The sequence below is a fragment of the Nematostella vectensis genome, chromosome 3 (genome assembly GCF_932526225.1).
Source record: "Nematostella vectensis chromosome 3, jaNemVect1.1, whole genome shotgun sequence".
Classification (NCBI taxonomy): domain Eukaryota; kingdom Metazoa; phylum Cnidaria; class Anthozoa; order Actiniaria; family Edwardsiidae; genus Nematostella; species Nematostella vectensis.
Genome location: NC_064036.1, coordinates 17,560,573 through 17,587,340, shown reverse-complemented (window position 1 = coordinate 17,587,340; position 26,768 = coordinate 17,560,573). Strand labels below are relative to the sequence as shown.

The following is a 26,768-nucleotide window of genomic DNA, read 5'->3' as shown; positions in this document are numbered from 1 at the left end:
CACACCTGTTCTCATTGATCATATATACAAGAACTATATTATCAACAGTAGTAGGGTATGTATGGAATTAGCCTGGTTTTTGCGCTGGAATACATTATCTTACGTTCAGTTCCGACGGCCAATCATTGACGGTTATTCTATTCCGACGGCCTTCGCATCTATTCTATTCCGACGGCCGTCACATCTATTCTATTCCGACGGCTATTCAGTTCCGACGGCCGTCGCATCTATTCTATTCCGACGGCCGTCGAAGGACGGCTATTCAGTTCCGTAGGCCAATGCAGCCGATGAACGTTAAACAAAACCTGCCTATATAGTCCAGTCAATCTATGAATTTTTCACGGCCCAAGGAACTTATTGCAATAGAATTTCTCTCAGCGGATTTTGAACAAGTGATACAACCTAGTTAACATACTAAAAGTCCCCAAAAATCCTTATGGTGGAACATCTTGAAATATGTGATTTTTCCATTTCGGAGCAAAACCACAGGATACCCGCGTCGTTAAAACGGAAAAAAATACACGTCTCAATCAGTACATTGAAAAGGCCATTGGTCAATGTTGATTAAAGACAATGTTTGGATATCGAAACAAAGCAAATTGCCCCGTTTTTTCACAATATTTCTGTATTCCAAAAACCACAGGGTACCCGCGCCGAAAACCCTGAAAAAATTGAAAATACAAGTCTGAATCGGTACATTTAAAAAGGTCATTGGCCAAAAATGATTAAAGACACAATTTTAGAATCGAAATAAAACAACTTTTCCATGTTTTATTTCCATTTCAAATATTTTCTCCACAAATGTATTTCTGCATTTTTCGCACTCGCGTCAGTGACTGAAATTTGTCTAGAAAATAAACTTATATGTGACATCAGCTCAGTAGGTAGCCTATTCAATACATGTAATACAGCAGTAATCTGGAACGCTTTTGTAGTTTCTTGAGGTTTTACACCAGCCAAAGAAAACTACTTACACTTCTAATAAAACTGAAAGTCTAGCTCTAGCTCGATTAGTCCAGAATTGTTACAAGTCTGACCTTTACAATTTCCTAACGTCGCACTACAGCTAGAAATGGTGCGGTGCAAATGCATAAATTGGATTGCATTTGCTTTCTTTAGGCTGGGTTTAAAACCTCAAAAAAACACAAAAGTGTTACTGATTACTAGAATTGTCTTCAATAGCTTTATTAGACAACAAAGATGACTAATGGGGGGTCATACGTAAACAGGCACAGGGTCCATGCAGGACGTACCCTTCAAACAAACAAATTGGAAATAACATGAATATAAAAAAATTGTGGTGGCAGTCACAGATCCGTGCGATGGACCAGGGTAAGTCTACGTTGAAAACATTGGCAAGCAGGGTCTAATAATGATTCTTCAGGAAATATTTATGGCGGAGCCAGCGCGGAGCTCCATAGGTATAGAAATATGGTATAGCTATGCGACTTGGTTTTGGTGGTCATCGCGCGGGTACCCTGTGTGTCACCATCCATCCATCCAGTCAATCGTGCAACTCCCAGGCCCCACTCGATCTTACGCTGTTGTGTGTTTTTACCGCCTCGCTTTGTGCAGCAAAGTTCGTATGTTCACAGAAAAAAGGCAGCTTGAAAATAGTAATTAATGAGAAAATAAGCGGATTCAAATGGGCTGAAGTTTTTGAGGAAACATTTGTCTGAAGTACGAGCCGATGGAAATTCCCGCCCGTGGCAGCAGCAGCAGCTGAAAAGAAGACTAAGAAGAGAGGCTCTACACTTTTTCACCATTCTATATTCACTCACGTCTATATCTATGTAAGGAGATCCTGAGAGAAAAAGGCCTTGGATTTATGTCTGTTTTAAGCTTTAAAAATCATTCACTTGTGTTAACGGGTTCCTTGCTAGCAAAAAGATCACGGTTTACAACAAAAAGCGAACACAACCACTAGGCGACAAACAAAGCGACAAAAAAACAACACTGCCAAGGTGAGTTTTTGACGATGATTTGTATTTTGAATATGACATTTTTTTTTCATTTATTGTTGTGCCAAAACCAATCGCTCAAACTAAAACACCGTACCAGCTTTAGTATGACGTCAAGATGACATATCAATGTCATCTATCCTTGTTTTGATTGGCTAAAATACCATCTACTTGAATTCTGATTGGTTTATAATTTTGGCACTTGAATGGCTTTTATTAAACTGACAATCGCCATGAAAATGTTAAATTCGTAAATACTTACTTTCAAGTTCTATAAATTCAGGCGTATATTCCTCACGGTAAGTAAGAATTTAACGGCAGAAATACGTAGTAGTCTAGCTACTGTATCAATGACACTTAGCTTGTTCGATTTATACATATGTTTTTAGAGTACAGATGTTTACAAGTTTTCATTTTCCCCCAACACTATTCCAGATTGGAACAGCCTTCCAGCACACACCGCTCATTACTTTTAAGACCTTAGTTTCGAAATAGAGCTGTATAAATTATTATAATGTACTGTTTTAGTCTTATTTTGTTTATGTATATTAATTTATCTTGGTATAATGCAACTCAGCTTACAGTAACCGAGCATTAAAACTGAGAATTGGTGGTCTAACAAGCAATTTGAGCATAACAACATCCTTTGATATTCTTCGTTCTCTCTTTACTTTATTGACAGCGTTGAGATATTTAATAAAGGCTGACAAATATAATCCTGTCATATATTGGTAAAGAAGATCTTTCTTGTCTTTATATCCTGTGTATTTAGTCTTTTTGAAGATACAACAACTTTTTCAACATTATCATAAATACTTTACAGTTACAAGATAATTTTTTCATCGTTTATTTTTATTTAAATAGTTATGGAAAATTAGTAAGGTTTTAAATGGGATGATAAAAATATTAATTTGAAAGAAAAACAAATACCCAAGTTAATTGTTTTCACTTTTATTTAGGTTAAACCAACCAAGGACTACCTGAGGGTCATGCTTGATGCTAAAGGTTGGAAGACATAAGAATAGGCAAATGTAGCCGGGCTTTCTTACTTTGGTACAGCAGTATAAGTGTAATAAGGTTTTTAGAGCAAGATACTTTGTGTCAATGATACTGTAAATCTGTAAAACATTTTTTATCAACCTGAAGATAATGAGGAAAGGGGAAATGATAGGAGAGTGCTCAATCAAGTTGTTGCAATACTGTTAAAGTATTTATCAAAAATATAGTCCCAGTTTCTTTTTTCTCTCTCTATTGACTATTTTTATATGCAATTGATAATTATTTGCTGTTTCCCCTCTGCACCCTGAATAAATTAAAATAGGTTAGGTTTTAAATTATACATTTTCATTTAGCACTTATCAGTAATATCAAGGATTTTTTTTTAATTAGTACTAGTAAGTGGCACCTGAAGTGTATCTAACTATATCATTCTATATTTTGAATGCTGTTTAATCCATTATTTGTTTCTTTGCAAGGGCAAAGCTGGTCATGATGCTTTGCGAATAAAGTTGTTGTAGTTTGCCGACTCATCGAGTGGTCGTCTTTCTCCATGTGGAGTTCGTTTTCCCAAAATACTACATTTGGCGACGAGTTTGTTTCTTTTCTACGTGCACGAAGTCGCACGAGAAACCCTAGCTGGTGCGGAAGACGGTTTTGGGGAAGAATTGAAGTGTTTCCTACCAAAATTTGAAGTGTATTTCCCTTCGCGTTGTGAATCAAGAATTCAAGATGGCTTGAAGTAGTTGTGTTCAGGGTATAGTTAACTCCTCCTTTTAGGGGAAAGCAGTGTAATGTATTAATACCCATGATGCTTTGCGGATAAAGTTGTTGTAGTTTGCTGACTCATCGAGTGGCCGTCTTTCTCCATGTGGAGTTCGTTTTCCCAAAATACTACAGGTCAGAATGTACCTAGTGCTAGTGTAGTAGTGTACATGAATGGAACTTCTATAAAAGGGTTTTCATTAGGGCAAGGTACTTATTTAATAAATTATATAAAGATAATAACAAACTTGTGCTTTTTCAATAATAAATCCATAAAGAAAACAGTTTTATATCAAACCTAAAGCTAATAGGGAAAGGGGAAAATGTTAGGAAAGTGCTCAGTCAAGCTCTTATTGCATTTTTGTTATATATTTTTTAAAAGTAGATTCACATTTTTTCAAATAGAGTCACATTTCTCCCTTTCAACTCCCCATTGACTTTCTGTTTATTTGTTTATTTATTCCTCTCTACCCCAAACATAACTCAATGAACATGGTTTGGTTTGAAATTAAAGAACTTTAAGTAATTTAGTATTTTCCTCCATTGCATTCATTTTTGAGTAGCTAGTATGGGTGGATCCAGGGTTTCTAAAAACAACTGGCCAAAGGGTGGGTGCACTAATATGTATTAATTTCAACACATTTTGAATAATTTTCTGAATAATCAGTTGCAGTACATGGAAACTACAGAATGGCATCTAAATCTTTGAAATGCTGTTACATCCTTAATATATTCTTTACAAGGTCAAAGATTGTTATTATGCTGTTTTGATAAAAAAAATATGCATAGTGGAACAAGTAAGAATTGACCATTAGACTCTTGAAAAACATTGTCATCAACTAAGGCAACTTAAATTTTGACAGCCTTTTTTACACCAGGATTAGTACTTTCATACTGCATATTTAATATTATTGAATGAGTGCTTGCTTGATCCATTTGGAGGGGCCAATACAATTCATAATAACATGGCAGTAAAAATTGCTTTTTTTAATCTCATTGAAAAAAATTCTTTCAATGCTGGCTCCGCCAGAGAACGTATTGAACTGAATTAAGTTACATACTAGATTCTATGGTTTTGCAATACGATTGAAATAAGATGCTTGGAACGTAGTTGTTCTGCAAAGAGCCGGAGATAAAGTTAAGGTTGGGGTCAGGTTACGAGTACGATTATGATTTACAAAAGTGACAAAAAGTTGAACATTCAGGTCGGTCATTTCGAAGATACACTAGTTAGTTACACTAAAAAAAAGATTAGGTCTTTCACCTCTCAGTCGTAGACCAAGGGTAGTAGATCGAGTTTTAGAAGTCGCTCTTTATAGCTCAAGTCCCCGATCTTGGATCTTAGAATTCAACGGGTGGCTAGCTTTTAACTCTTTCTAGGAGGACATTTTAAGTCTTACGCTGCCGGGGGACCAGACTTCAGTGGCGAAACATAGTTGCGACTTGACAAGGGACAGGTATAGAGTACGCCTAACCCTGTATCTGTAAGAGGACACATGTCCTCTTGAGCAGACCAAGCATTCTGTTGGCCTTGGACACCACAAATAGAATGTGGGTGTCCTATGTGAGATTGCCCGATATTGTGCCCCGAGATCTTTTTAACTGTTGATGCGCTGAAGACTTGTGGCGCCAAGCAGATAGTCCACCAGTTTAGGCGATTTCTTCCGTGATAGACTGTCAAGACTTAATTAACACTTGGTAGCGTTAAAGTCTATATTTGTTTCATCGCTCCACTTGTTAGACTTGTCAGGTCATCCTGAAGAGCTTCACAGTCCTTTATCGAAGAGATTCTTCGGTATAGCCTTGTGTCGTCTGAGTATATGGCGGTGTGTCTTTGTCTGTGGCGTCTGCTAGATCTTTGATGTAGGTCCTAAATAGAAGGGGGCCTATTTAGGCTTCCTTGAGGGACCCCGGGGAAGTCACTGGGAGGCGACGAGAGGCCATTCCTTCTATAACAACCCTAGCTACTGAGTTGCTGTCACATGTAAGTTTGCTTTCTATACAAATTTCAGTAACTGACGCGAGGATGCAGAAATACATTTGTGGAGAAAATATTCAAAATAGAAATGAAACATGGACAAGTTGCTTTATTTCGATACTAGAATTTGTGTCTTTAGTAATTTTTGTCCAATGTCCTTTGAAATTTTCTGATTCAGGCTTGATTGAATTTTCAAATTTGTTTAGTGTTTTCGACGCGGGTACCCTGTGGTTTTTGGATTACAGAAATATTGGAAAAAGATATAAAACAGGAGCAATTTGCTTTGTTTCGATATCCAAACTGGGTATTTAATTGACTTTGACCAATGGTCTTTCAAATGTACTGATTTAGACGTGTATTTTATTATTTTTCCGTTTTACGGACGCGGGTACCCTGTGGTTTTGCTCCGAAATTGAAAAATAACAAATCTCAGGATGTTCCACCAAAGGGATTTTTGGGGACTAAAATCCGTTGAGAGAAATTCTATTGCAATTAGTTCCACCTGAAACCACAGATTGACTGGACTAATATTACTACCAAACGTGGTCTCAAGTCACAGTTAGACTCAAAGAAAAGAACCGTGAAAAAAAGTATCTGATTGAATGATAGGGAAAGCGATGCGACGTAGTGGAGGAAGTAGAGAAAAAGAAGATGCTGTATATATTGACGAAAAAACGCTCGTTTTCTATTTCATAAAGATGTGTTATTTATTGTCTTAATAAATTATAAGATTAGCCCGTCTTTTTGTTTACGGTCTTGTCATCTCAGTATTTGATCTTGTTATGCTAATACATGGTGCTCGATCATGGGTCACGCAAAGAGCGTAAAAAAATCATACGGTCGCAACTGAATAGCTGTTGGAATAGAAAACCTTCGAATTGAATTAATAATTACCATTTCGAATTTTAATACCCATAAAAAATGTTTCTTTAGTGCCTAAACTGACAAACGATGAAAATATTTTACTACTTTTGTAATTCTTCAAAGAAAGTAAACAGTTTGGTTAAACTAGTTCAATATTACAACAACGCTCATCATACAAATTAATAAGGTTAATACAAAAGTAAACCTATACATAAACTAGAGAACCTGATATAGGGTATCCATATTTAGGGCTCTAGACTATAATAAAGTTTATGTACTTTGATTATGGTATTTATCGCCTGGCTTTCTAAAGGACTCTTCTAAAGGCTCTTTTTTCTCTCTTTTGTTTACATGTCTATTGAATATATGCTGTCAAATCCTGCAGCATGCTAATTCACTCTAGATTACATAAAGTTATTCTTTGAAACGGCTTTTTCCCCGGTCAAAAAGTTCAACTACGATTGTAAAATGGTTTATTCCAAGTTGGGACATCTGCTTGCTGAGGAATCGGCTGCTCCCTGAACATCTTTGACAGCAGGAATTTTCTCTTATTTATCGCCGATTCTGTCGCTTCACTCCAGTCAAACCCGTCGTTGTCCATAAGATTTTTTGCGTATCTATGATTTTCTTGAAAGTTGGATCCTTCCGTAAAGTACGCATCCACTTTAGATGTTCAAAAAGGACTTTTCTTAGCTCTTTTCGATAGTTGGGAACAAGGTCATTTGTTGCTTTGGCTTCAGCTACCTCTTCAGAGTTGCCTCGCTGCTCATACTTTGCAACAAGTTTTTTTCCAATGACATTGTAAGCGATTCAGCTTGTAGACGAGTTTTTTGAAGTAATCAAGAGATGTTATGCGTTCCTTTTAGCTGTAAACAAATTCGCATATTTTGCATCCGCTTGAACGATAAGTATATAAGTATTTTTATGTGTGTGTCATTACCCACACCAGTGGACCCGATTTTCGGGACCGGAATCCTGACCGGACTCTGGGAACACGGCCATTTCATAGAGCATTCTTAAAACACGAGGCAACATACCAATATTATAATCTTTTTCGTTTCGAGTACTCGCGAAAGAGCACGGTTCAATAAGACATTCTTAAAAAACGAGATAAAACACCAATGTTCTTTCGTCGTAAGCATACTAATATTATTGTTATCTTGTCGTTCAAATACTCGCGAAGGAGTACGATTTAATAAGACATTCTAAAAAGGCAACATACTAATATTATGTTGTTTTGTCTAGCATAAACTCGCGTAACAGCACGGGCTCAAAGGGCAATAGGGAGTTTTTTCAAAAGAAATCAAAGATGTTGTAGGTTCTCTTTAGCTGTAAACAATTTCGCATCCGGTTGAACGATGTGCCATAATAAGTATTTTAATAATAAATTTACGGTCTCATCGCCCGACACCAATAGGCCCCATTTTCGCGACCGGAATCCACCGGAGTCCGATAGATTCCGGTCGGCGGATGGATCCATCGGACGACCGAATACCCCTGTCTGAGGCCACAAGAGGCGAATATTTGATTAAGCAAATAAAAAACGCGACCAACGCGAACACATGTTTCATTATCAGCCTGACTAGACAGAGGGGAACCGTGGCGGATTCTACTGTACAAGTCTGATCAGGCCAGGTATCCAAGTATTTACAGCTCTCACCGTTACACCCGTGAAGTTCATCAGAGCCAGCTCTTGTATCATGACATGGTTCGTACTGTTGTCACCATAAGGCAGCAAGTCCAATCTTAGGCCAGGATTCCTGGCAATGCTACGGTTCAGGGCTAGTGCCATGGTCCACACCGCGTCGTAAGCATAACCTGCGTGCTCATCTCTTAGTGCAGCAGGAACCTTATTGTCATACTCTTCAAAGAACCGCTTAACGGTCTGTTAGGAAATAATTAATGCGAAAAGTACGATCAGAACAATACTTGACTATAAATAACCCCCAATGCCTTAAAATAGCCCCTAGTTATAAGTAACCCTTAGTTACAAGTGAGCCAGTTGCCAGTACAAGAAACTATGGGGAATTCCGGAGTTTCAGTATAAGCAGTTAGGATCTTATAAGAACGCGCGATTCACACTTTGAGACGGAGGTACTGCTGTTTTAAATGAGAACTGGGAGTCAATAAAATTGAATACTTAGCAAACGATGTTTCGTGTGAAATCTCTACCCTTCTCGAACTGATAGTAAAACAAAAGCTTATGAATCTCTAGATATTCCAGAACACACATGATAGACTTTCAATCAAGTTCAAATCAAATTCCACCAAGTTTGAAAAACAGCCACATGCGAACCGCAGGGGTAGGGTTAGTAAAAATGTTAGTACCAAAACTAGGAATTATAGAAATTTACATTGTAGATAAGTGTTAGGCTGCCAGTGATGAAAAACGCAAGACTAGTTTCAGTACCGCGCGGTTAAACTAGCCTTTTTGTTTTGAAATGGCGGCTTTTTACCGGCGAACTGTTACATTTTGGCAAATACTAAGGAAACTAGCGCAAAGCTAAGGCTATAATTTTCTTTATGATTCCCTCATTATCAAACAAATCTGTTATCGTTTGTACAGTATGGTTTTAATGCTGTACAGTTAGTACAATTCAATAGAACGATTCAACACTGAGATTGTGTTTTTTTAGTCAGAGCACGAGCATGCACATACGTTATTTAGCACTGTCAGTTAGGGTTAGGGTATCCTTCTCTTAATTATTTTTTTTTAGTTTTAATGCTGTACAGTTAGTACAATTCAATAGAACGATTCAACACTGAGATTGTGTTTTTTTAGTCAGAGCACGCGCATGCGTATACGTTATTTAGCACTGTCAGTTAGGGTTAGGGTATCCTTCTCTTAATTACGATATCTTGGACATATTTCGATATACCTTGCCTGATACAGTGAACATATCATCTGTCGCATGCCACAGATAGTCCGTCATCAAGAGGCTGTTGGCCGCCTTAAGAACCTCCTCCGCCGTGCAGTCGGAATAAGCGCCCTGAGGGAGCCACCAATTCTTCTCGATATAGCCCAGAATTATCCACTGGTAGCGCGAGCCATACATGCCAAGTTTGTACGCCTGGCACGAAGAGTGATATGTAAGATCTACGTAATGGGAGTGTGTGATAGCGCGGGCCATACATGCCATGTTTGTACGCTTGGCGTGACGAGCAATGTGTAAGATCTACCTAATGGGAGTGTGTGATAGCGCGGGCCATACATGCCAAGTTTGTACGCCTGGCACGAAGAGTGATATGTAAGATCTACGTAATGGGAGTGTGTGATAGCGCGGGCCATACATGCCATGTTTGTACGCTTGGCGTGACGAGCAATGTGTAAGATCTACGTAATGGGAGTGTGTGATAGCGCGAGCCATACATACCATGTTTGTACGCCTGGCGTAAAGAGCAATATGTAAGATCTACGTAATGGGAGTGTGTGATAGCGCGGGCCATACATGCCATGTTTGTACGCTGGGCGTGACGAGCAATGTGTAAGATCTACGTAATGGGAGTGTGTGATAGCGCGAGCCATACATACCATGTTTGTACGCCTGGCGTAAAGAGCAATATGTAAGATCTACGTAATGGGAGTGTGTGATAGCGCGGGCCATACATGCCATGTTTGTACGCTTGGCGTGACGAGCAATGTGTAAGATCTACGTAATGGGAGTGTGTGATAGCGCGAGCCATACATACCATGTTTGCACGCTTGGCGTAAAGAGCAATGTGTAAGATCTAGGTAATGGGAGTGTGTGATAGCGCGGGCCATACATGCCATGTTTGTATGCCTGGCGTAAAGAGCAATATGTAAGATCTACGTAATGGGAGTGTGTGATAGCGCGGGCCATACATGCCATGTTTGTACGCCTGGCGTGACGAGCAATATGTAAGATCTACGTAATGGGAGTGTGTGATAGCGCGGGCCATACATGCCATGTTTGTACGCCTGGCGTGACGAGCAATGTGTAAGATCTACGTAATGGGAGTGTGTGGTAGCGCGAGCCATACATGCCAAGTTTGTACGCCTGGCACGAAGAGTGATATGTAAGATCTACGTAATGGGAGTGTGTGATAGCGCGGGCCATACATGCCATGTTTGTACGCTTGGCGTGACGAGCAATGTGTAAGATCTACGTAATGGGAGTGTGTGATAGCGCGGGCCATACATGCCATGTTTGTACGCTTGGCGTGACGAGCAATGTGTAAGATCTACGTAATGGGAGTGTGTGATAGCGCGGGCCATACATGCCATGTTTGTACGCTTGGCGTGACGAGCAATGTGTAAGATCTACGTAATGGGAGTGTGTGATAGCGCGGGCCATACATGCCATGTTTGTACGCTTGGCGTGACGAGCAATGTGTAAGATCTACGTAATGGGAGTGTGTGATAGCGCGGGCCATACATGCCATGTTTGTACGCTTGGCGTGACGAGCAATGTGTAAGATCTACGTAATGGGAGTGTGTGGTAGCGCGAGCCATACATGCCAAGTTTGTACGCCTGGCACGAAGAGTGATATGTAAGATCTACGTAATGGGAGTGTGTGATAGCGCGGGCCATACATGCCATGTTTGTACGCCTGGCACGAAGAGTGATATGTAAGATCTACGTAATGGGAGTGTGTGATAGCGCGAGCCATACATGCCAAGTTTGTACGCCTGGCACGAAGAGTGATATGTAAGATCTACGTAATGGGAGTGTGTGATAGCGCGGGCCATACATGCCATGTTTGTACGCCTGGCACGAAGAGTGATATGTAAGATCTACGTAATGGGAGTGTGTGGTAGCGCGGGCCATACATGCCATGTTTGTACGCCTGGCACGAAGAGTGATATGTAAGATCTACGTAATGGGAGTGTGTGATAGCGCGGGCCATACATGCCATGTTTGTACGCCTGGCACGAAGAGTGATATGTAAGATCTACGTAATGGGAGTGTGTGGTAGCGCGAGCCATACATGCCAAGTTTGTACGCCTGGCACGAAGAGTGATATATAAGATCTACGTAATGGGAGTGTGTGATAGCGCGGGCCATACATGCCAAGTTTTTACGCCTGGCACGAAGAGTGATATGTAAGATCTACGTAATGGGAGTGTGTGATAGCGCGGGCCATACATGCCATGTTTGTACGCTTGGCGTAAAGAGCAATGTGTAAGATCTACGTAATGGGAGTGTGTGATAGCGCGGGCCATACATGCCATGTTTGTACGCCTGGCACGAAGAGAGATATGTAAGATCTACGTAATGGGAGTGTGTGATAGCGCGGGCCATACATGCCATGTTTGTACGCTTGGCGTAAAGAGCAATGTGTAAGATCTACGTAATGGGAGTGTGTGATAGCGCGAGCCATACATACCATGTTTGTACGCCTGGCGTGGCGAGCAATGTGTAAGATCTACGTAATGGGAGTGTGTGGTAGCGCGGGCCATACATGCCAAGTTTGTACGCCTGGCACGAAGAGTGATATGTAAGATCTACGTAATGGGAGTGTGTGATAGCGCGGGCCATACATGCCATGTTTGTACGCTTGGCGTGACGAGCAATGTGTAAGATCTACGTAATGGGAGTGTGTGATAGCGCGAGCCATACATACCATGTTTGTACGCCTGGCGTAAAGAGCAACATGTAAGATCTACGTAATGGGAGTGTGTGATAGCGCGAGCCATACATGCCATGTTTGTACGCTTGGCGTGACGAGCAATGTGTAAGATCTACGTAATGGGAGTGTGTGATAGCGCGAGTCATACATACCATGTTTGTACGCCTGGCGTAAAGAGCAATATGTAAGATCTACGTAATGGGAGTGTGTGATAGCGCGGGCCATACATGCCATGTTTGTACGCTGGGCGTGACGAGCAATGTGTAAGATCTACGTAATGGGAGTGTGTGATAGCGCGGGCCATACATGCCATGTTTGTACGCTTGGCGTGACGAGCAATGTGTAAGATCTACGTAATGGGAGTGTGTGATAGCGCGAGCCATACATACCATGTTTGTACGCCTGGCGTAAAGAGCAATGTGTAAGATCTAGGTAATGGGAGTGTGTGATAGCGCGGGCCATACATGCCATGTTTGTACGCCTGGCGTGACGAGCAATGTGTAAGATCTACGTAATGGGAGTGTGTGATAGCGCGGGCCCGGACATGCCATGTTTGTACGCCTGGCGTGAAGAGCAATATGTAAGATCTACGTAATGGGAGTGTGTGATAGCGCGGGCCCGGACATGCCAAGTTTGTACGCTTGGCGTGACGAGCAATGTCAAAGATCTACGTAATGGGAGTGTGTGATAGCGCGGGCCATACATACCATGTTTGTACGCTTGGCGTAAAGAGCAATGTGTAAGATCTAGGTAATGGGAGTGTGTGACAGCGCGAGCCATACATGCCAAGTTTGTACGCCTGGCACGAAGAGTGATATGTAAGATCTACGTAATGGGAGTGTGTGATAGCGCGGGCCATACATGCCATGTTTGTACGCCTGGCGTGACGAGCAATGTGTAAGATCTACGTAATGGGAGTGTGTGATAACGCGGGCCATACATGCCATGTTTGTACGCCTGGCGTGACGAGCAATATGTAAGATCTACGTAATGGGAGTGTGTGATAGCGCGAGCCATACATACCATGTTTGTACGCCTGGCGTGACGAGCAATATGTAAGATCTACGTAATGTGAGTGTGTGATAACGCGGGCTATACATGCCATGTTAATGTAATGGGAGCGTTTAATACGTTCCAATAGATTCTGGAGATGTTGTAAGTAGGTAAAATAGAGCCAGTAGAATATCCCTACCACGATGCTGCTTCGGAATATAACGATGATGATGATTATGATATGACTACGATGGCGATTGTGATAGCTATAATAATGATGTTGATGATCATGTGATGATAGCGATTTAAATTATGAAAACGAATATCAGGAGGTTAATAAATTATACAGAAGAGAAGCACGGTGTTTACTCGCCTCGCAAAAGACCTTGCGTGCACCGGAACCAAAGAAATTGCCAAAAATGATCCTGGCGTCGCGTTTCTAAAAAACGAGGGAACAATCATATTAAATGAACGGCAAAGAACCATTGTTAATCATCGTTTAATGGCAGGTATCTTACTTTAAGAGTAGCCATCTGTGTGGCTGGGCTATCGCGAAATCCCTCAGAAGTAATCCTATGAATATTGTTTTTAAGAAACTCCTCCTGAAGATGCTCAACAGCCTGGAGGAAGAGATAACAAGACTTTATGGAAACGCAAGTAAAAACACAACACTAGTGGGAGTAAGAAAGAGCTAATGAGAATGCGAGTGTAGACACAACACTAGTGGGAGTAAGATAAGAGCTGATGAGAATGCGAGTGTGGACACGACACTAGCAGGAGTAAGATAAGAGCTAATGAGAATGCGAGTGTGGACACGACACTAGCAGGAGTAAGATAAGAGCTAATGAGAATGCGAGTGTGGACACAACATTAGTGGGAATAAGATAAGAGCTGATGAGAATGCGAGTGTGGACACAACACTAGTGGGAGTAAGATAAGAGCTAATGAGAATGCGAGTGTGGACACAACACTAGTGGGAGTAAGATAAGAGCTAATGAGAATGCGAGTGTAGACACAACACTAGTGGGAGTAAGATAAGAGCTAATGAGAATGCGAGTGTGGACACAACACCAGTGGGAGTAAGATAAGAGCTGATGAGAATGCGAGTGTGGACACAACATTAGTGGGAGTAAGATAAGAGCTGATGAGAATGCGAGTGTGGACACGACACTAGTGGGAGTAAGATAAGAGCTAATGAGAATGCGAGTGTGAACACAACATTAGTGGGAGTAAGATAAGAGCTGATGAGAATGCGAGTGTGGACAAAACACTAGTGGAAGTAACATAAGAGCTAATGAGAATGCGAGTGTGGACACAACATTAGTGGGAGTAAGATAAGAGCTAATGAGAATGCGAGTGTGAACACAACATTAGTGGGAGTAAGATAAGAGCTGATGAGAATGCGAGTGTGGACACAACACTAGTGGGAGTAAGATAAGAGCTAATGAGAATGCGAGTGTGAACACAACATTAGTGGGAGTAAGATAAGTGCTGATGAGAATGCGAGTGTGGACACATCACTAGTGGGAGTAAGATAAGAGCTAATGAGAATGCGAGTGTGGACACAACACTAGTGGGAGTAAGATAAGAACTAATGAGAATGCGAGTGTGGACACAACACTAGTGGGAGTAAGATAAGAGCTAATGAGAATGCGAGTGTGGACACAACTCTAGTGGGAGTAAGATAAGAGCTAATGAGAATGCGAGTGTGGACACAACACTAGTGGGAGTAAGATAAGAGCTAATGAGAATGCGAGTGTGGACACAACACTAGTGGGAGTAAGATAAGAGCTAATGAGAATGCGAGTGTGGACACAACACTAGTGGGAGTAAGATAAGAGCTAATGAGAATGCGAGTGTGAACACAACATTAGTGGGAGTAAGATAAGAGCTGATGAGAATGCGAGTGTGGACACAACACTAGTGGGAGTAAGATAAGAGCTAATAAGAATGCGAGTGTGGACACAACTCTAGTGGGAGTAAGATAAGAGCTAATGAGAATGCGAGTGTGGACACAACACTAGTGGGAATAAGATAAGAGCTAATGAGAATGCGAGTGTAGACACAACACTAGTGGGAGTAAGATAAGAGCTGATGAGAATGCGAGTGTGGACACAACACTAGTGGGAGTAAGATAAGAGCTAATGAGAATGCGAGTGTGGACACAACACTAGTGGGAGTAAGATAAGAGCTGATGAGAATGCGAGTGTGGACACGACACTAGTGGGAGTAAGATAAGAGCTAATGAGAATGCGAGTGTGGACACAACATTGTGGGAGTAAGATAAGAGCTGATGAGAATGCGAGTGTGGACACGACACTAGTGGGAGTAAGATAAGAGCTGATGAGAATGCGAGTGTGGACACAACACTAGTGGGAGTAAGATAAGAGCTGATGAGAATGCGAGTGTGGACACAACACTAGTGGGAGTAAGATAAGAGCTGATGAGAATGCGAGTGTGGACACAACACTAGTGGGAGTAAGATAAGAGCTGATGAGAATGCGAGTGTGGACACAACACTAGTGGGAGTAAGATAAGAGCTGATGAGAATGCGAGTGTGGACACAACACTAGTGGGAGTAAGATAAGAGCTGATGAGAATGCGAGTGTGGACACAACACTAGCAGGAGTAAGATAAGAGCTAATGAGAATGCGAGTGTGGACACAACACTAGTGGGAGTAAGATAAGAGCTAATGAGAATGCGAGTGTGGACACAACACTAGTGGGAGTAAGATAAGAGCTAATGAGAATGCGAGTGTGGACACAACACTAGTGGGAGTAAGATAAGAGCTAATGAGAATGCGAGTGTAGACACAACACTAGTGGGAGTAAGATAAGAGCTAATGAGAATGCGAGTGTGGACACAACACTAGTGGGAGTAAGATAAGAGCTAATGAGAATGCGAGTGTGGACACAACACTAGTGGGAGTAAGATAAGAGCTGATGAGAATGCGAGTGTGGACACAACACTAGTTGGAGTAAGATAAGAGCTAATGAGAATGCGAGTGTAGACACAACACTAGTGGGAGTAAGATAAGAGCTGATGAGAATGCGAGTGTGGACACAACATTAGTGGGAGTAAGATAAGAGCTGATGAGAATGCGAGTGTGGACACAACACTAGTGGGAGTAAGATAAGAGCTAATGAGAATGCGAGTGTGGACACAACACTAGTGGGAGTAAGATAAGAGCTAATTAGAATGCGAGTGTGGACACAACACTAGTGGGAGTAAGATAAGAGCTGATGAGAATGCGAGTGTAGATACAACATTGTGGGAGTAAGATAAGAGCTAATGAGAATGCGAGTGTGGACACAACACTAGTGGGAGTAAGATAAGAGCTAATGAGAATGCGAGTGTGGACACAACACTAGTGGGAGTAAGATAAGAGCTAATGAGAATGCGAGTGTGGACACAACATTGTGGGAGTAAGATAAGAGCTGATGAGAATGCGAGTGTGGACACAACACTAGTGGGAGTAAGATAAGAGCTAATGAGAATGCGAGTGTGGACACAACTCTAGTGGGAGTAAGATAAGAGTCATACATGCCAAGAAGTTTCTGAGGAGAATGACACAAGGAAAAAAAAAAGACACAAGAAAGCAGAAAAAGGAGAAAGTGGTAAGAAAGGTCATTGCTTTGCATTGCTGTACAACAAACATGTGGTTAAAGGGAAGGCGCATTTACTGGAGTCATTGCCTTGCTCGCGATAAAAAGAGTTTTTTTCAACAACTATTGCATCTCTACCCACCGCTCGATGAATGTCCTCTTCCTGGTATATGATGGCCGCATGTGACCAGTTGAACTCTTTCAATATCGCGATCCGCGGCGCGTTAAACGATGTGTCTGCCGGAATAGTGCGGTAAAAGTTCGGGTAGAACGCCTTGTTAGACAGCTCGGGTGACGTCGACGCATAGGAGATCTGTTCAGATACGAATCACTCGTAAGAAAAAGATCTGGCAAACGTGAATAGTCTTGAATAGTTTTTAAATAAAATTATAAAACGAATCCAGAGAAAGTGTTATACAAGGGGCTACCATTAAAATTTCTCATCAGTGTTTACGCATGTCTCTCGTATGCTGCAAGAAAGGCAATTCTGTCGAGCGATATCATGTATAACCTTTCACCATAGCTTCTATTGCCAGTCCCAGAGTGTCGGTATACCTGTGGTATCTTCCAGTAGTCTAGCCCTGTAAGCGACGCCACGACAGTGCTGCAGGATGAGTAACCAGCCCCGAGTATCATGACCTTCCGGGGAGGGGTGTGGAGGAAGTCGTACACCACGTGCTCGGCCAGTCCAGGAAAACCCTGACAGAAAAAAGCATAATTTAGATGTGTATTATAAACCCACCAAGCCGTAGGTTGTAGCGCACCAAAATGCGTTTGCCAAATAGTGACCAAACGTAAGTAAACGGAAGCCCTCGCAAGTAAATCAAAAACATGGCAATACCATAACTTGATATCGGTCTACTTATTTCTATGCGTTTCGTCTGGCCAGGGCAGAGCTTTTTATTTGTTACCTTGGTTTCTGAATTAGAATAATATATATTAAGAATTGAGAATGTTTGTTCGGTCACGTTGGTTTAGCCGTAACATGGCTGTGCTATGTTGGCACAAAGTGGCAAATATGCAGTTAATGGAGAGTAAAGGGATAGTGGCGTGTTGCTCAAGAGGTAGGCTGTATACATTTCAAACGTATCCTCTTCCTCCATACCCCTGTGTCGTTCCAGATCATCCTCAGCTCGTAATCCCACAGGACCCCCGCGCTGTTCACATGTGCCAAGGCGATCTGCGCGGCCGGCAAGATCCCATTCCCTCCCGTCCAGCTATCAGCACTGTGTAGTGACGTCATAGGGAATAACCCTCCGATGTAGAGTGGGTATTTGGCGGAAACAAGGCCCGCTAAAGTTGTTATGACAACCAGGAAGCGACATGACGGACTCATTTCGGATCGAGCAAGATGTTGGCGTATCTGAAGTAGAAAATTGTATCTTAGGTGTCAACACCTGGCGTGCGAGAAATTATGGACTTTAAGATACGAAGACTGTACTGAGGGTGGCGACACTAGATTTCAGAATTCAAAGGCGGCACGTGAAAATGCGTTCTGTCTGATAGACAGAGAACCGTTCTCCGCCAAAACACGACGTGAAAGTTTTAACAGTCTTTAGCGAGGAAGTGGCCGTTTGATGTATAAACTCGCCCTACTTTGTTCCCTATTGTATAAAAAGAATCCTTTTCATTTTTACCAGTTTCTAAGTAATTAAGTCTTAGGTACTTTCGCTTAACCTCGTGTGGACTTTATCGCCAAGCGCCAAAGTGTTTTCTTGGCCACGCCGTGAAACACTATGTGTTTAGTTTGGTTTTGACTAATGTACGGTAAGTAGATAATTTACAGTTACCGATTTATCGCTGATATGTTAGTCCGTACGATTAACAATACTCTCCGGAAATAATGGATACTTTTCTAAAGAGTAAATTAATGTACATGATAAAATTATGAAATTATGTACATTTTCTTGCCTTTGGTGTGCAATCTTTAACGTTGTGATCGTAAAACAGGCAAAATTTTCCCTTAGCTGTGTAGAGACTTTCCGACCGAACCACATCAAAGCGTGTTTTCATGATAAGACAGCACACTTAATTAAGTCGCATCCCCGCCAAAAGCGGAACAAAACAATAATTAAACGTCCTGGCTAAGGCTGCAAACGTATCACTAGGTAAGAAAAACAATTGCGCTGAGACAATACAAAGTAAAAAGAAACCCCGCAAAGCGTAAGGCAATCTTTTGTGGTGTAGACTTTCTATGTATGACATTGATAGATTATTCATCTTTCAAGATACGATCAATTCAACTCCAATAATGTAGAAAACAATAAAAAATATAGGATAGCGCTCTAAGCACAAAGATCTGTGTAAATGACTCAACAAATAGGTTGGAAAAACACATTTTTTTATGCCAGGAGTGACAAAAAACCCCTAATATACATCAACTACTTTTCCTAGTGTTAGCCACAACGACGATAGTTCTCTCTATGCAGTTCTGTAACATACGGCTTTTTACTGGAATTAAATTCTACAGGCTATTATTTCTTACACGTGAAACCAACACTATCGATATTTTCTGACTATTTTTCGAATCAGTCTTGAAAAAGTGCTCAAAAGATGAATCTCTGGCTTTATTGCGCATGGCAAACTAGACTCACAGCCAAGGGCATTATCAAGGGCATTACGTATAGAAGCGATATAAAAAGAACATAAGACCATGACAGCTTGGATATTAGGGGAAATGCTCTTTTAGAGTACATAAAATAGGCGAAATGTGGGTTTTATTAAAATTAGGAAATAAAGATTAATTCGCTCAAAAGAGCTGGGATTGGAATCCACCATGTTTCCGATTCCTATGTTCTAATTCTTTTCATATTTTGCATCTGTACTATTAGCTCATCATTTCAAATTGGGTTACTAAAGAGGAAAGAAAAATTTTATAAATTTGAGTGGATTAAAAACGAAAATGTCAACTATTAGATTCCGGATTTATTACTAGGTTGGCTAAGAAGTGCAACCGGTATTACCGGTAGGCCGATGATGCGAGCGAAAAAGGACCAGTAAGTCCATACTCTTTTGAAAACAGTGACATAAAAACAGTAAAACATGAAAAAAACTCACTAATTGAATAGTGTTATCAGTCATCAGAGAAAAATAAATTGATTCGATGGTCAAAATACGTATTTGTCCGAGGTCTCTTCGGGTCCCATATTGGACAAAGTATTCGACGGGTACCACACCGGCTTTGAAAACATAGTCTAAACATTTTTATGCAGTTTGAAGAGTTCATTGTTATTTAGCTTGACGAAGAATGAGGACTAATGTTTTGCACCATAAACGCGTCAATATGCATCCACTCATTTCCTAAATGATAGCGCCTAAGTAATGAGAGAACATCATATACCTTAGATTACTATTGTGGCTACCTTATCTTGTTGATGCACATATGAATTTGGGTAAAATCAAGATCAATATAATTTTTTTCAAAAACAGGAAGACTAAATCTAAAGCAAATACAATATAGATATATCTAACTTATGCCGGATGGTAGCAATAGTAATATTATTTTCGTCGGAAAAGTTAAATTCTCGTAAAGTTTGTCATATTTCAACTATATTTTATGTGTCAGACCACATTTTCAAATATGGTCATACTAAGACAGACAGGACTTCAAATAATATTTAAAGCTACGTTTACAAGGAACATGATTTCTCTAAGTGTGCTCGAAACATATCTCTAATACTGTGTTATTAATCTGAACAACATTTTGGGGGTAGCAAAAATGTAATAGGTAGTCAGACATCAAAGCCAGAAAGACAAACCAGCTGATAACCGGCATTGCTGTTTTTAATTTCGACATTGGATTAGAAAAGTAAGATTTCCCAAAACTTTTATAATTACAAGCTCTTATAATTAATCATCGTATCTACCGCCGAATGAAACAGAAATACTGAAAGTAAAAACTGAACACGAAATTTTTGAAACAAAAAAATGTATTTTCTTAGTTTCTTGGTTTGTTACAAAAACGAATAAAAAATGTATTGCTGTACACATCGACGCGCCTTTCATACTTTTCTTACTGTCGCTTGAAAAAAACTAAGCCCCATTTTCGACAAGAAAAACTTTTGTTATCAAGGCCCATATGAATAAACAACAGCGCACTGCTGTCATCAGCCGGGAATACCAAGTAGCAAGATACTATGACAGTTTTAAGGGAGGTACTTACAGGGCTAATAGTAACCAAGTGTTCCAAGTCTTATCGAACTCTTGAGAGTCTGGTTCTTTTGAGTGTATCAGCGCTTGTAGGTACCCTTCCTTTGCCGAGTTCACGTCCTTTGTGCGCTCGTTTCCGGGATCATTAACTACCCTGATGTCGAGTTCCACGATCTATGACTTAAAACTCACTACACGAACACGCGATAATGGGCTTTCTCTTATCTCGCTAAACGGGCGCACGTTTACAAGGTCTCTTAGAAATGCAAAAATATACTCTGCGTGGTACAATCAGAATCGACTTGGAAAATAATTAAGAATATAACAACCCAATTTCACTTAACGTTCTTTTGGGGTCACTTAGAAACAATGCTAATTTGATAAAACATTAATAAAGTTAGGGAACAAATTTAAATCTCATATTCATTAATATTGTGGAATAATCTTTGAAAACTGCTCTTTTAGTTGTAAATTACTGTTATTAGCTTTTACATCTTTTCAGAGCTTTTAATGGGTTGTTGAAACGTTTTCTCGTCGTTTTTGTTTGTAACCAATATAGACAAAAAAATACCATCCAGTGCTGGTTTTAAAAATATTTTCCCTAAAATATCCCATTTTTAGAACTATGACCAAGATACTACTGCGACATAAGAATTTTCAAATAATATCTGCGTTATCTCTGATGGTCATTTACACACAAAACACTTGGTACTGACCCATTTTTCTTGGGACATCAGACTCGATGAAACACTACCATTACAGCATACAAATACTACTAGATAGATGTACTCAAAACAGGTTTTGAATAAGCGCAGTGGCTATATGCCCGACAGTCGGAAAAGGTCCTCAATGGACTAAATGCCCGACAATTTTCTACATGCTAATAAATGTCGGCTCAATTTACGACAATATCACGGTAAATTTACGACCTAGTAAGTTCAAAGTATACGTTTATTTGTTGGGAAAGGGCAAGCGAATCTGGATTGAGCTATATTATCGGAATTGAACGTTTTTTCTTGCTTGTATACACTATAAAATCGTTGCCAAAGTGACAATTGAGTTTTATCTGCTAGAACTGTCGGGAAAGTTCTAATGGACTAAATGCCCGACAGTTTCCAATTTATTAAAATAAGCCAGTAAATTGTCAGCCTTGTGAGTTCAAATCATGCTATATATGTTTAGAAAGAGCAAGCGATTCTGAATTGAGCTTTGTTGTCGATGTTGGATGTTTTCTGTTGTCTGTGTACACTATAAAATCGTAATCGTATCGGCATATAGCCACTGTGTTGAAAAAGAGCTAGAGAAGGAAATGCGCTCGACTGCCAGCGTGTTGGATTGCTTTTCTATTCTAGATAGATCATCAACGTGTTTTAAAGCCAAGCAAAGTTATATTTAAAATATTAAGTGTGGGGATGAAAAAAAAATCCACGAAGAGATGGGGGGGGGGGGGGGGGAGGAGGCGGGTCAATTTTGAGCAATAAAACTACAACACAGGGAAACCAAAATCCTTTTATCTAACAGTTTCGAGCTTTTTTATCAAGACAAACGATAGGGTCAGACTAGAGGCCTTAAAGGTTTTAAGAGCTTAACGATATCTGTGACCATCAAAGCATTCTGACAAAAGGGAATTTGTCCTGAAGGGATAACTTCCGCCTGTTGTACTTATTGGATTACCTTGAGAAAATATAAACGTAGTCGAGTTATTTTGATCATGCAGCATATCCACTTAAAATTATGTAGACAAGTATTTAATATTATTCAAATTCTGTTTCCGCAAGTCGCCACCTTTCAACTCAAGAAGAGAGAGTTTCCTCGGATGTCATCTGGATACAATAGTAGAACAACTTAAAAAAGCTAACTAGATCATGATCCACTAGACAAAAAAAACCTAACTAAATAAGCGCGTATGATAAACAGAGTAATGAAAATACTCCCGGGGGAGGGGGGGGGGGGGTTATAGATAGGGACATCGCAAACGTCAAGCAATTATCGCACACTATCAAATAGTGCGTATTTTGCATTTTGACGTTATTGCGAGTTTCAGTAGTCAGAATTCTAGCCAATCAATGGTTGTACAACTACCAAAATACCATGCAAGTCTAATTACATGCTTTTGAATTTCTAGACATTTATATTTTTTTCTAAGAAAAACAATTCCTCTAAATTCTATTATTCCGTCACTCGGGGAACCTTTTCATCGCAGGCCAATCTCCGATTTACACTGGGCCGTATTTGTTTCTAAGAACAGGTGAATGAACATTGCCGCGCAGAAATTTCAGCAGAAAGTTGATAATTCTCTTAAAGAGAACTAATTTGGTGGTGTTGAAGTGTGGTATTTAACCCACTTATTGTTGAGTCTGACATATAATTCTAGCAACACGTTTCGTTAAAAAACAAACGAACCTTATTGACGTTCTTATTGACGGTCTATACATGTACATATACGGTACAGCAGCGACGGTTCAAGAGACGGGCCACCAAAAATAAAACCGGGTTACAGGTGATGTCGGACAGATCTCTCAACGTTCGATCCATGAAGAAAAAAAGCGTCCACTCTGTTTGTGTCTAGATTTTTTGTCAAAAATACCTTGCCTTCAGCAATACATATTCTTCGCCGTTTTTTTAATATAATTATGACTGCAGTTAGTGTTGAAACCTTGATTCACGGTTATTTAGAGCCCGTATCTTGACCACTATCTAGTTAATGAATGCTTTACGGCACTACTAAAATCGATTTCCTGTTGGTTAAACAGGCGTATACTTACCGCTAATGATCCGTTATCGAGTTGGGTACGTCTCCTAGGCGCCTATCAATGACTCCCTCATAAAATGCAAGCATAAATCAGTCAGAGGTGAAGAAAATAACAAATTCAACAAAAATCGGGAAACAGAAAGGGAACAAATGGAGTTCTCCTGAATTTAAGCGGCAGGTTTTTAGCTTAGTTCGTATTTAAAAAAAACATATTCAAAATTGCATAATTAAAATTCTCATGCATGACCAAGCATCGGGATGCTAAAAAGAAATGGTACTAAACGTGCCCCGTATCCACACAAGGAGGCGTCCGTGAATATATATTATGGTACTGCCTAAGAGCGGAGCCAGTTTTATAAAACGGTGTAAAGTAAACGTCTACGAGATGTCTAGATCGAAAGAAAAAAAAAACACTTGAAGCTGGAGATGAGAAAACTATGATGCTTTGTTTTAAAACTCGACCAACCAAAATTTCATTTCGCTTAAAAGATAATGTACTTCAAAGTTTCCGTAAATAAAACACATACTGTACAGCTAAATTACCTTAATCAATTCCAATCAACGATAAAGCTCGATTGACGGAACACAGCACAGCTGAGCAGAAAAAAATGCTACACTTCCCACATGTCCTATCTTTAATAACAAGGGAGAGTGTTACGCACGAGTAAACTAGGAGAAAACTAGTCTAAAGAATAGATTATACAGCACTCCAGCAATCAAACAAATTGATCTTCTTTCACGTGGTGTCAAACTTTTTGAGTATGACGTCTGGCGTAACACACCGTTCGCCGTCACGTTGCCAGAAAAAGATCATAACAGTTATTTATGGTATAGTTAATGAAACAGTGTTTCCTGTGATAACTCATAGCTAAATAAAACAAATTTTACGTTACCTTAAAAACAAGTCTTTCAATTTCTTTAGCTTTATAAAACTGTGTACAAAAGAAAACGACAAGCTGATTAGTTAAGTCCACTACATTTCCTTTCTAAGTGGCATCAGTTCTCAAAGTAATTTAAAATAATCCCAAAGCGATTCTTTTCCTGAATACCAAATCAAATAGTACAAGTCACATTGTGACAATGGCGGATACATGGTATAACTTGTGCTTTAGGATAAAAACTAACATTGTTTATTAAAATATTTTAAATGTCACATTGGAACAATGAATACCTTGTGTAGCTTATAACTTAATATTTTTTTACCAAAATATAGCAAGTGTCACATAATTCAAATGAATACGTGTACACTTACCAACAGTAAAAGTAGACAGTCTTTTACCGACAAACACCACCTGATGAAACGTGCAGAAGAAGAGCGTTAGCAATAATTCATCGAAAAGAAAAAAAATGAAAACGAACTTACCTTTAAATTGTAAATACGTTTTTCGTAATTGCTCCGCTTTGGCGGAGGGTTTCACAACTGTAGAAAGTCTGCAATAGATGTAACTCGCATCACACATGTACATAGTCTTGGTCATCCGCGCGTTTCTCTTGTTTAGGTACACCCAAGTCACAAGACGATCAAAGCACGCGATTTCCTTATTTGCACACGATCAAGTTTTAGTGTTGTGCGATTTCCACAATATAGTATGATTTTGTGTGACCTTTATATTTGAGCACGACCAAATTTTGGTGTATTATGTGACTTCCATTTCTGGAATCGCCTAGGGCTATTTGCGTCATGTGACTTCCTTTTTTGGACACAACGAGGCCTTAGTATGTGATGTGACTTAATCATTTTGTTAAGTTTGTTCGGTGATGGACGAAATAATCAGGAAATTGCGGAAATAAAACACATTTTCTGAATAATTTATAACTTGTTCGCATAGTATCTAGGGAACAGCAAGTTGTCGTCGTCTATGGAAAGAACCAAGTGTATTATCTTATTTGCATAAGGTTTGCAAACGGTTTGCGCGTATCCTCGTAACATGGTGACTGTTCGAGGTCCGGCATACTCTAATGAACTTTTCCTGAACCCAGGCATGTTGAATATGTTTCATTTAGTAATTATTGCCCAACAAGGCAGTAATCCGTAATCAATTTGCTTTATCTTGCTCTCGTAAATAAACTCCCGAATTCAGTTCTACTCTTGATTTTATTTACATGGTGCTCCATATACATAACACACAACACATAAAAAATACTTTCCTATATATTTCTCTATTTACATGAATTCTTCTATTACAACTAAAGGATGACTAAATATATATAACTTTCCATAAAATTTCTCATATTATTGTAACCGCTCTACAAATTCCATGCGCTTTATTGCACACGCCCATGAAGGTATTATCTTTTATGCTATTTACAGTTCATATGTAGATGTTATTTGACAGAACGCCGTAATGTGTCGAGTTCTTGTACGAGTCCTTCCATATGTCGCGCAGTGGAATGCTGTATGTCACACAAAGAGGTAACATTTAGTGTAAGAGATGAGGGAAAGGGAGGAGAATGAGGGTGTGGCTACAGGGAATAACAGAGGCTAGAGAGGAAAGCAGGGATAGATGTATGTATTGTGGATAGCAGGGATAGATGTATGTATTGTGGATAGCAGGGAAGAGCAAGGCAGGGAAGGCTAGGAAGTAGACGAGAGATGAAGGCATAAACAGAAGCAGGTATGATGCAGGTTGGGCGGGGGGGAGAGGGGCGGGGGGGAGATGGGGGTAAGGTACAAGGAAGTAGGACGTAATCTAAAACGTGGTACCTGCAATCTCTGTAGTTTATGTGTAGTCATTGCGTTGATATCTTTTTCTGCTTGTAGAGCGTGCTTCATGCCCTTCGTTTCCCACAGGTTCTCAGCCACATCTCCTGTCAGTTTGTTCAACGTCAACCGGCTTGTCTATAATGCAAGCATGATATAGTGTTAGTAGTTCCGGCACACTCTGCCCTAATAACTAAAACGAGATGCCATCAATTAAAAGCAAGGTAGCGGGCACAGGATGGAGTATATTACATAACACAACATAGTGAGGTATGAAAAAGCATGTTGAGCTGAAGCTTATGCTGGAGCTTTTGTGTGAGCCACATAGAATCGTTATAGAGAGCACGGTACCCATTGGCACTGTGGCTCATGAGCAGCGCCTCATTACTGGGAGAAATTTAAGCAAGGCTT

The 26,768-nt window shown here is 40.1% G+C and overlaps 2 protein-coding genes and 1 long non-coding RNA gene across 7 annotated transcripts in view; 1 reads left to right on the top strand and 2 right to left on the bottom strand.

Moving 5' to 3' along the window:
* LOC5506544 (gamma-aminobutyric acid type B receptor subunit 2-like) overlaps positions 1 to 25,562 on the bottom strand; it is a 48,127-nt gene extending 22,565 nt beyond the window's left edge. Inside the window, exons 1-12 of one of the 5 annotated variants that reach the window (XM_048724793.1) lie at positions 25,020 to 25,562; positions 24,909 to 24,948; positions 24,550 to 24,588; positions 24,200 to 24,289; positions 23,670 to 23,725; positions 17,861 to 18,118; positions 17,311 to 17,454; positions 16,898 to 17,068; positions 13,668 to 13,769; positions 13,523 to 13,588; positions 9,444 to 9,635; positions 8,225 to 8,449 (exon numbers count right to left, since the gene is read on the bottom strand). In XM_048724793.1, coding sequence (XP_048580750.1) covers positions 8,225 to 8,449; positions 9,444 to 9,635; positions 13,523 to 13,588; positions 13,668 to 13,769; positions 16,898 to 17,068; positions 17,311 to 17,454; positions 17,861 to 18,091 — 1,131 coding nt within the window. In that variant the 5' untranslated portion in view covers positions 18,092 to 18,118; positions 23,670 to 23,725; positions 24,200 to 24,289; ... (1 more) ...; positions 24,909 to 24,948; positions 25,020 to 25,562. Of the gene's footprint in view, positions 1 to 8,224; positions 8,450 to 9,443; positions 9,636 to 13,522; positions 13,589 to 13,667; positions 13,770 to 16,897; positions 17,069 to 17,310; positions 17,455 to 17,860; positions 18,119 to 20,917; positions 21,108 to 23,307; positions 23,488 to 23,669; positions 24,589 to 24,908; positions 24,949 to 25,019 lie in introns of those variants that run through there. The other 4 variants (XM_048724790.1, XM_048724794.1, XM_048724792.1 and 1 more) reach the window with 4 other exon arrangements.
* LOC116614201 lies at positions 1,974 to 4,471 on the top strand. The gene is made up of 2 exons (XR_007307208.1): positions 1,974 to 2,260; positions 2,921 to 4,471. It is a non-coding gene; the product is annotated as an uncharacterized LOC116614201 (long non-coding RNA).
* A 170-nt stretch (positions 25,563 to 25,732) lies between the features above and the next one.
* LOC5511091 (coiled-coil domain-containing protein 150) overlaps positions 25,733 to 26,768 on the bottom strand; it is a 30,777-nt gene continuing 29,741 nt past the window's right edge. The window contains exons 25-26 of the mRNA XM_048724789.1: positions 26,361 to 26,495; positions 25,733 to 26,050 (exon numbers count right to left, since the gene is read on the bottom strand). Coding sequence (XP_048580746.1) covers positions 25,982 to 26,050; positions 26,361 to 26,495 — 204 coding nt within the window. The 3' untranslated portion in view covers positions 25,733 to 25,981. The remainder of the gene's footprint in view (positions 26,051 to 26,360; positions 26,496 to 26,768) is intronic.